A 10,593-nucleotide genomic window follows, 5' to 3' on the forward strand; every position below is an offset into this window, starting at 1 on the left:
CAAAAACAAGCAAAAGAAAAGGGACGTCATTGGGTGATGTCATATTTGTGACGTCACTTCCAGGAACGTTGTGTCACGTGACCTTGGATCATTCCTGCTCCACATCGCTCGTGTAAGAACGAACATTTGATCGCGTCTGCAGGGCGCCTCGATATCCGCCCTGCGGGCACTGAGCCCGAGAGACCGGTGTCTTCGCTAAATCACGGGACGCCATAGAATTTGGCTGTGTTTCAAATCTGCCCCAAATAGATACGAGTTACTCCGGCGGATCGTATCACGTCACAACACAGATTGAAAAACGCTGGACGTAGGTAGGTTTTAGAACGCCAAGGGTACAAAACCCTTACCCTGGAGTAAGATCGAGTAAATTTTGGAACACGGCCATAATTGCATTAATCAAATTACTGACTAAAACCCAGTCTTAGAAAGCTAACTTCGTGTAAGACGTAGATTACCAAAGCCGATGAATTTAGACTTAACCCACATTTATTTTCATTGTAATAAAGATTTCCAATAGAGTAAAAGAACGACTTTGACAACGTTATTTGAAGGGTATTGTATTTATGTCAAAACACCATGAACCTGAACGCAGACCTGCAAAAAAGACAAGAGCAATGGAAACTTCCGATTATATGCCTAAACCTAGAATCCACCTGGAGCCAATAGGAATGGCGCCATCGGCATTCGATTTGTGTCAGCGTTCAGAGTTCAGGTTTGGAGGCTCGTACCACAAAGAGGCTGAACGACAAGAGAGAAGCGTCGGCTTCTTTACCGGCCCACAGTCGCTTCGCTTCTTCGGTGGCGTCTTGGAGAAGGAGCAACTCTTCTTCCTTTGTCACTAACGCTCTTATGGGGTTTGTGGCCATCAAGTCCTCTGCAGATAAAGAAGAATTCAAACAGATAAGAACAAAAAAGTTTAGTTAGAAGTACTATACAAACCCTCTGAGGGCACTGCACCCCGGAGCAAGTGGGGCGGAAGCTCGCGCTTGCGTTATAGAATTAAAAATATCCTGGGCTCAGTCTCCGCCCCGGCCCCTTTAAGATCTAAAAAAAAAATTGTAATTTTGTGCGATTACGGGACTACTATGTGATGCGCGGTAAATACCCCAGGTAAGCTGTTGCACCGTATTTTGAACTTATTGGCTCTCCTCATCAAAAACATCACTCATTTTAAAACACTTGCAACTTTATAAGTCTCCAACTAAATACGTAAATTTAATTTTTGGTTTTTCAATTCTATGCGTGACTTCAACAAAAAACGTTATGTGAAATTTGTTTCAGTTTGTAAGAGCTTACGTTTGTTCTCTAACAGTCAAACTTCAGGTGTATTTCTTAGCATACTTCAAGTCTAACTCCTAAATGAAAGTCAAGTTCACATATAAAAGACAATTTTAAACCCGCCTCCATAGATCCATAAATGCAAGAATGTGAGTGACTAAGAAAGTAAGAAAAATCCGTTCAAAGGTGCAAAATATAGAAGCAGAAAGGGAGATCCCAGAAGGAAAATGTCAAAAGACATAGGCTGTTTGTCCTTTGTGTTTCATATTTGTGCTTTAAACTGGCTTAACAACAGGCTAGCCAAAGCTAGGTATCAAATCATTGTTTACTGATTAAGAGTTCCAGGTCTATGTGCGGCTCGAATGAGCCACTTCGGACTTCGCACATGGACAATATCCAGTTGGCGTTTTTTAGAATGCCACTTATGTAAGAGACGAGGGCTTCTTTCCCAGCAAGGTCCACGGTTGGAGGAGTGCAATTTTCGCAGATCTGAAAAGGAATGAAGAAAAAATACGAATATAAAGAAGTCGGTACTTGTCGTTTCTATTTTATGTGGAACTAGAATTTATCACCTTTCTGCTCAGGCTGCCATATCAGCAGACACAAAAATGAAGTAAACAAGTACTTGCAGGAGAGCAGTAAATTTTTGGTTATTAATCACGAAATTCTGTTATCTGATTTTGCTAAGTTCTTTGTCAAGTTACTTACAGGTTTTGTTAATCCAATTTGGTATGTTCATTTAAAAAGGTAATATAAAAATACACTTGATTCCTTTTCACAGAAGGCCCATTTCGATCAGGCAGTGGTATATTTATTGACACTATATAAAATGCGTATTATTTTTAGAAAGTAATTTCGTCACGTCTTAGTTACTTTTCTCAGCTATTTTTTAATTAGCTATTTTTGTATAACTTCGTGTACAGTGAAATTCACTAACCACATTGTGCCAAGACTTTTAAACTATTTTGCCATAAATATATAAATTATCAAATGAATAAATATTTCAGTACATAAATAAATGCGCAAAAAACCGTAATAAGTAAAAACGTCAGTACACAAATAAATAAATATATATGTAGGTAAATATGTCACAACACTAATGAAGAAATACTCTCCAAATGCTCCACGTACAAATCTTAGGCGTTTTTTTGCTTGGGAGTTTCGGGGAAAAAAATTACTATATCATGTGAAAATTATTTTATTTATTTGTTTTTAAATGAATATATTTTTCTCAATCTTCTATCTTTCGCCTAAATTGGGTCGATCGCGTTGGTGGTGCTTGCTCATTTCGCTCGACGTCGTCGTTAATCTCAGCCGCGTAGGCGCTCACAAACATCACAATCAACTACCACCAGCGTGATGTTTCTCAGCGCAACACGGGCGTAGACGTATTCGCAGAAATAAACCTATAAACGGGTCGTTTCCTTGTTTGGGGGCACAGCTGGGGAAAGGGTAAAAACTGCACGGCTTACGCCGCTAAACACCGCCAGTATAACACTTGCTAGGATCACGTTTCACCTTTATTTTTTATCTCTGGTTTTCACAATGCCTCTAAAGAAAAAAAGAGAGGTCCGAAAACGACATCGTTGAATCGAAGCGCCGCTTCACTAAGGCTCAGAGTGGGACTCGGCCAATGAGGTGCCGGGAAAGAGAGAACTGCATTTGACTAAGGAAAGAGATGGGCCAGTTCTGCTATGACCAAGCGCTGAGTGAGGGGCCGATGTTCGTCTCAATTTAATCAGCGGAATATGGCCTTCACACAAGAAACATCAAAATCCTATCACCTTTTGAAGTAGTCTCGAGTGAAGCACCGCAGGAAGATATCCCTATCCTTTTTTTATCGAGATTTACCTTTGCGTACTTGCTCCAGCGCGGCATTCCGGCCAACTTCTTACGAAATCTTATCTGCGGGTTGCTGGCGCCGAAAAGAAAGAAAGCCTCTCCTCCCGGCTTCATCAGCTTGGAAATGTTCTTGAGCGCCTGCTCCTGGTCCTTCAGCCAGTTGAGGAGTGAGAGCGCGTAGACGCGGTCGAAGAGCCCGTACCGCCCCACGAATTCAGACAGATCACCCGACATAATGTCGAGGGTGTCGTAGAAGATCTTGGGGTGGGAGAAACGCTCCCTCGCATATTTCAGCATGTCCTCGGACGAGTCGACGGCGACGAGTCTCCGGCACGGTAGACATTGGGGCAGCAGCACGTCGCGCGTGATGTTTCCTGGGCCGCAGCCAAGGTCCAGGAACTGCTGGTCATCGGCCGGGCCGCTCGCGAACGACCCTTGAACGGAGCGCAGCAGGTCGGCAGATGCGGAATACCATTTCGCCGCAGATACGTTTACGTACAACTCTGGAATCAGCGTGTGTTTGGTGGGTTCGGTGTTGGCCATCGCTACACACTCAAAGCAGGAACGACGAGAGATGCTTAATTGCTGCGTTACGGCCAGAGGGCCTGAAATGAACTGAACGCTGTGTAATATCACGGGCCTTAGGTACGTACACAGGATGCGATGCAACGTCAGACCACATGCTTGTGTCCTAAAGGCTCAGTAGCGACAGGTGTGCCAGCGGATTCGGCTTACACTATGTGGCTTCCTTTGAAATCAAGCGAGTGTCATGGTAGTTATAATCATTCGCCTCATATAGATATCTAGAATTCCAGGTTTCTCATTAAAAACGCTACTAAAAGGTTTAAACTTTCTTTTATCTCTGGAAGAGTTATGAGGAAGAGCAAAGATTAATGTGCCAGGTTCTGTCGCTTGTTAAGAATAGGGAAAAACGAAAACGCTCGGTATTTCTTCTTGCACATGCATGTTGTGCGTACTTGTATTGTTTTAATTATTCAACTTTTCTTTTTTACTTTTAATACCAGAAACAACAACCAAAAAATGCCAAACATCTGACACCTTTGGCGTTCTGGTGGCACATTCGAGGCCTTTTTTCTTAAGAGGTATCTTAAGGTTTGCTTTCTATTCCAGGTGTATCTGCAGAAACTATCAAACGTAAAAAAAAGCTGTTTGGAAGGGGAACGCACGATTTCTTGTCGTGAAAAAACTGCCAGGTACGGCGGACGGCATAGATTGCAAAAAATTGTTTAAATAAAAATTATTTAACTGAAATATATCATTAACCTTTCTTGATTACTGGAGAAGAACATGTAGTTCCAAATATAAAAAAAACCCTAAATCAATAAAGCATTGATGACTTGTACCACGTGGAAAGCCCAGAGGTGCGCTAAAGTTACCATTTGTGAAGCAGGCTGAAGGCTAGCGATGTGAAAAAGCGAATGATAAGGATATAGTTCGGATTTTCGCCAAAGTTTTGAGTGATTGCAGGGTATACAAGGATATATTACGGTCCGATAATTTCTCTCATCTTTTGCTGTGACTATTGTTAATTCATACAAGACTGCTTGTTTTATTTATTTATGTCTAATAAAACATAGCAGATGCAGATCTTGACGACTGTAACATGCAGACCGCTACTGGATTATCATACTAAATTCTTCCTGAAATTTACTTCAAAAAAGCTTAATATCATTATCACACTTGTGAAAAAAATGTGTATATATACCAATTATTTCGAACAGAGTCTTGATCATCGCTCGCTTGGTTGCAAAAGAAGATGAGACGCAGTATAATGTCAATGTTCAGTCGTTTTTTGTTTTTTTTTCAGAACTTACGTTGGGCAAGTTTCTTCTAAGCAACAAGACTGTGCTCACGCCACGCATACCGCTGAATAAAACTAGGGAGCTCCTGACAGCGTTAATGTGTGACAGCAAAAATGCGCTAAACGAATTCAGAGAGGAAATGTTTCTACTGAATAAGCGCGCGCTTCTGGCGTCGCAAAATGAGACACCTCAAAACATGAGGCCTTAGAAGTACACAAAGTGTACAAATTATCAGGTAAATTTTAATTATATGAATCTCTACCAAGCATCAGCTTACCGAAAGAAAGCCCAACATCGCGTTTCATTTGTGTGAATTGAGCTTCTTGTGGGTCTCAATTTTAAGAAATGCCTCCAAGAATATTGCGACGAAATTTTCGTGGTTTGATGAGTAAACCGAGCTGATCGGGTGGAATAACATAATGTTTTTTTGCGGTGCATTTATACCTTTGGGGCTAAAAATGCCGAAACACTGTTCTTCCCTTGCGCCGTGGACGCTGTGAATAGGGTTTCGTGTATTCGGTATTTACCGAGTAGCTACAGAAAAGTACCCTTGAACTGGTTTAATGAAAATAAAAAAATCACAAATTGCAGTTGTTTTTAACCTCCCAAAACATCGCTTCGTTTTCGTACTGTGAATTATCTGTCACCCCTAAGTTCGTACGAGGAATATTTTCCCTTTTTATGCAGAATGGCGCCTTTGTTTTTATGAGTTTTTTACCAAGGAGTCCTCGACCAAAGCCTCGAACAGAGGGATGGTCTACCAAAAGTGGTTGACTCAGACGATGAGTAGTTTTTGACCGAGGACTCAAATCAAAGGGAGAATAAAAAAAAGTCCATTTTCAACCCGGCAAAAGAATGCGTCGTTTTCAAAATCTGAATGAATCAGAAAAGGAATCGTTAGACTTTAAAAAAATTGGTAAATTACTTTTTCTGATTATTAACTTTTTATTCAAGACTAGTTAAAATTGTAATCGACAGCGTTCCTTTAGTAATGTGCAAAAGGCTGGTAATAGTAATTCAACATCACATGCCATGTACGCATCGGGTTTACTTTTTTAATTACGCGTTTTAATTAACGAAAACGGGACGAAAACTGACGAATACAACTCTTTGAACTCTAAAGGACATTTATTTCGGGTACGTTCACACGACGCCTTATAGCAGGTCAAGGGGAGGGAGTAGAGAAGGAAGAATGGGGGAGGGGGGTTGAAAGAGGAGGAGGAAAAAAAACGGGGTTATTCATGGCCTTCCCTTAAGGCCTCTGGTCCCTTTCGCCCAGTTCTGGAGGGAAGACTGCCATCTTCCTGTCGGGAAGGGCTGGAGAAGCCGAAGCAACCTTAGTCACCGAGCTCTTAATGGGGTAGGACTCGGCGAATTCCCTGCCAAACCTCTGCCCGTCTCCTCCCAATACGCCCGTATTTTCGTATGTGGGCGAACAACCGCCGCACGTCTTGCTGTGTACGACTATTGGATGCATGAAGTCGTCGGAGGGTTCGGTCGCCTCCCGCGACTGTTCCCTCAGGTGGTCATTTAGGAATCTGCCTGTCTGCCCTATATATCCCCCCAACCACACACACACACACACACGAAAAAGGGACGGAGTCCCCTACGTCCTTCCTACAGTTGACAAACTGCTGTCCGTGATTTTTATTGCATTGGCTCGCGGTGGGTGGGGTATTGACCACTGTACACATCTGTTGAAGTTTTTGCTTCCAGACTCAAGACGTAGTAGCAAATACACTAAAGAGGCCGATCACCGCCTTCCAGGCACTGCCAACCGCTCCTCTTTTGCTCCTGCAAAAAAAAAAAAAAAAAAAAACGTTTTGCATTTATTTCTTTTTCGCACATTACCGCACATCGCCTTAAGGGACTATCCTCTCGCTTTGAGTTAGGGGAGTGTTTAGCTGCAAGCGAAAACTTCAACGGACATGTAGAATAGCCAATACCCGACACTCCCAAGCATTTGTGTCTCTCCTTCTCTCTCTGGGCCCCCAAGCAGTTTCCGGTGAATAAACATTCATAGAATCTGTATATCAAGTGCGATGGCCTTAGCTTTATTGTGTTTTTTAAGCACGTCTTTGGTATCTAGTTTTTCTTCTGGTATAAATATTTTAAATCACGTTTGCGCCATATGTTGTCCACTTCACCCTCCACCTGTTCGTCTTTTTTTTTTTTGTGTAAGGTGACATAAAGAACAACCGCCTAGCCCCATCAGAAATATCGTACTTAGTTGCGTTACAGTCTAAGTACGACGATTGGGTTTCAAAGTTCCGACTCGTGCATCGTTAATAGGCTTCATCGGCTAGCTGGAAGCAAATTTAATGCGTATCGCTGGTTTACTGATGTGGTTCGAGTAAACCATTTTCAAATCATGCCACATAGAACAAATGACAGGTAAAAGTGGAGTCTTTTTGTAGATATAAAAATGAAAAATTCTACTGCAGTCGTTAACTATCTGGCTGATAAACGGTGTTGATGATGTGGGAACGATATTTTTCTATTTTTTTCTTTAACGTATAGAGTTTTGTAGGACAGATATTTCGCTTAAACAATACACAACCTGCGCGATATCTCTTTTTCTGCAAGTGCACTCCCGCTGTTAATACATGAAAACTTTATTGCAATTGTGTTCGGCTGGGACCTCGGTGCAGGTGCGCACATCCGGCTTCGGTGCACTCTAGCCGGATGAAGAGCTCAACCCACGGCTATATGGAAAGTCCCAATCTCCTGAGCCCGAACAAAAAGATGAAAATAGATGACGTATAGACCGTTTTATCGTGGGTAGCGCCATTTTGAGACCGAGAGAGAAAAGGGGAAAGGGCTCCCGGCGCTTTCCCCTTTCTCATTGTGTAGAAAGAGTGAAAATCCCGGATGAGAGGCTTGGCCGGTGTTAGGCGTCTGCAGTGCCCCAACTTCGTTTGCGCTTTCTTCTACGTTTCAAACTCCCAAACTTAATTAGAGCCATGGTCTTCGATGGCGACAGTCCCCCGGTCATCGGGACACCACTGCTGGGTGATAGGGTTCACGAATAACGACAGAAAGCGTCGAATACTGTCCGAGGACCTATGTAGCTTGCATGGAATCCGGCAAGGCAAGTACGGCTGGAATGTTTTTAAGCCCCATTGCTTTCCGCATGACCGGAAATGATAAACCATTTATACATTTTTGCTTGCAATGGGCATATTTCAACGTAGCCGCTTTTATTTGTAATCAACAAGCGATACACGAAACGGGAACCTCAATTAACTTTGTAAACGCCCGGAGCTGCTACATATCGCCTTGCTGTGCTGATTTTATCTTCGTGTCCCTGTTATATCTCCTTGTGAATGAACGACAAAGACGCTCTAGACGTACTTTTATCGAACCGCAGAAAGCCTCGAAGCAGCCACGAATTATTTTACTATTTGATGCAATATTTTGAGTTCTCACCTCCAATTTCTATCGCTGGCACGTTCGCTGCCGCTGTTCCCCCCGTCGTCACACTGGCGGATGCCATGACTCAAACAAAGAAACGTGCACACTGGGCTCGAAAACGCAGATCGCAACACACGAGACGTTCCTGCAGCGACTATCAAGCGACTCAAAGCGCCTTAGTCAACGGAAACAACCCACCAGCGGCACATCAAGGAGCGCTTTTGCCGGCTCTCTGGTATCGCGCAGGAGATCGCGATTAAAAAACAAACAAACAAACAAACAATAGAACTACGTTTTCAACAATTTCCAGCCTCACCCGGCGGCGGAAATGAGCCTTCAAGTGCTGTAGATGATAAAATCGAGTCAGTCAGCACTGCAAATTATCACTATTAAGATAAATAAATCAGTTACGGAATTTTACAAGCTGAAACAGCAGTTATCATGAGAAAACTCGCACGCACATTGCGAGCGTACCCCATGTTCATCGGCGGTACAGCGTTCGGTGCGCGCTCCATTCACGAAATGTTCCGAGCGAAGTCGAGAGGATGGCGTTGAGGAAACGCCTTTTCGGTTTACGGACGCAATTCACTGCCACCGGAGACAGGGGTCATGTGGAAAGCGATGGAGCTCAAAGACATTGCAGCCGCTCTCGCCTTGCCGGATTCCTTGCAAGCTACATATGTCCTCGGACAGTATTCTATGCTTTCTGTTTTTATTCGTGCACCCTATGACCCAGCAATGGTGTCCCGATGACCGGAGGACTGTTGCCATCGAAGCCCGTGGCTCTAATTAAGTTTGCGAGTTTAAAACAGAAAAGAAAGCCCGAACGAAGTTCGGGCACAGCAGACACCCAACACCGGCGAAGCCTCTCATCCGGGACTTTCACTCTTTCTACACAATCAGAAAGGGGGAAAGCGCCGGTAGCCCTTTCCCCTTTTCTCTCTCGCCCTCTTTCAGTAAAACGGTCTATAGCATAATGCCGGTCGTTATCAAATACGCATTTAGAAATAAATGTCACTAGTGACAAATGATGAGGTGGCGAATAACTGGAGAAACTATAACGTTTAATGGGGCGAACTTATGCCCAAAACAAAAGGGAGAAAAGCTAGAGACGCAGGCGTCGATGTCGTCGAAACAGCAAGATCGAGCGCTGGGGCGAGACTGGCATTGGTTCGCCACGCGGAGCCCCTGATGTACATCCGTGAGCTTCTGGAGAAATCGGCGTAGAAGGTTCGACGCGTAGAATATTCTGACCTAAAATAAGCAACAATGTTCTCGAATTCACCAGAACACGACATTTACAGGAATAATAAAAAGACGCGTCCGCACCCAGGAATCGAACCTCGAGCCGTTTGCGTAGGAGCTAAGGACGATAACCATTCGGCCACGGGCGCGCTTACTTGCAGTCGCGCGTGGCATTATTCCCCCATTTAAAAAGAGCAGCGTCTCATTGCAGCGTGAAAGAAAACAAAATCGAGCAAGGCAAACAAAAGAATGGGAAAATACGTAGGCTGGTATTACACAGTCCTATCGAGCTCAGTACGGCTTGCGGCGCACGACGTGGACGACTTCAGGGCATGGTGGGTGGCGTGTACCTTGTAGTGTCCGAAATACCCTTTCAGGAGTTTCTCGCTCAGACCACGGTGGCGAGTCGGTGTCCGCACCCACATCCTGTCGCCGGGTTGGAAATGGCCGGCCCGATGAGGAAGGTTGTAGCGGCAAGTGTCGACACGTTGTTGGGCTTGAATACGGTGTCTGGCGAGCTGACGGACTTCTTCTGCCTGTTGGGCAACCACCTGGGCATCGTAGCTTCCGTCGACTGCCGGTTCGTGGGGTAACGTCGCGTCCAGCATTGCCATTACTTTGCAATCATAAACCATTTGAAATGATGTCACCCCGGTGGTCTACTGCACGGCCGTGTTGTAGGCAATCGTGACGTACGGAAACACCTTGTTTCATGTCTTGTGCTCCACGTAGACGTACATGGAGATCATGACGAAAATAATCCCTGGAAAAGAGGGACAACAGGAACAAAGGACAAACAGTTGCTCCATTGGTATAGCGCTCCACTGGAATTGGGGAGCTCCTGGGTTCGATACCCGAATCAGGAGGATTTTTTCGGTCCCGCACCAGTCACTTAGCTTTGTTTGGAGAGTTGTGTTGTCCTTTGTTCCCCTCTCTAGAGGTTATTTTCGTGATTCTTGTCTAGCTCGCTTTCACCTTCGCATTCATGTGC

The 10,593-nt window shown here is 44.1% G+C and overlaps 1 protein-coding gene across 1 annotated transcript; it reads right to left on the reverse strand.

The window, feature by feature from the left end:
- Positions 1-561: 561 nt before the first annotated feature.
- LOC8031616 (juvenile hormone acid O-methyltransferase) lies at positions 562-3,663 on the reverse strand. Its single transcript, XM_042289750.1, has 4 exons — positions 3,130-3,663; positions 1,608-1,767; positions 729-874; positions 562-594 (listed from the first exon to the last, which is right to left on the reverse strand). The coding sequence occupies exons 1-4, from the start codon at positions 3,661-3,663 to the stop codon at positions 562-564; spliced, it is 873 nt and encodes a 290-aa protein (XP_042145684.1).
- Positions 3,664-10,593: the final 6,930 nt, after the last annotated feature.

Source organism: Ixodes scapularis, unplaced genomic scaffold (genome assembly GCF_016920785.2).
Source record: "Ixodes scapularis isolate PalLabHiFi unplaced genomic scaffold, ASM1692078v2 PGA_scaffold13__105_contigs__length_92229423, whole genome shotgun sequence".
NCBI lineage: Eukaryota > Metazoa > Arthropoda > Arachnida > Ixodida > Ixodidae > Ixodes > Ixodes scapularis.

Excerpts from the sequence above, each read along its gene's own strand:
- LOC8031616 (XM_042289750.1), bottom strand. The coding sequence starts at position 3,663 with ATGGCCAACACCGAACCCACCAAACACACGCTGATTCCAGAGTTGTAC. Across the intron at positions 1,768-3,129 it reads GCTGGAGCAAGTACGCAAAG|ATCTGCGAAAATTGCACTCC; the intron begins GTAAATCTCGAT and ends ATTCCTTTTCAG. Across the intron at positions 875-1,607 it reads AGACCTGGAACTCTTAATCA|AGGACTTGATGGCCACAAAC; the intron begins GTAAACAATGAT and ends CTTTATCTGCAG.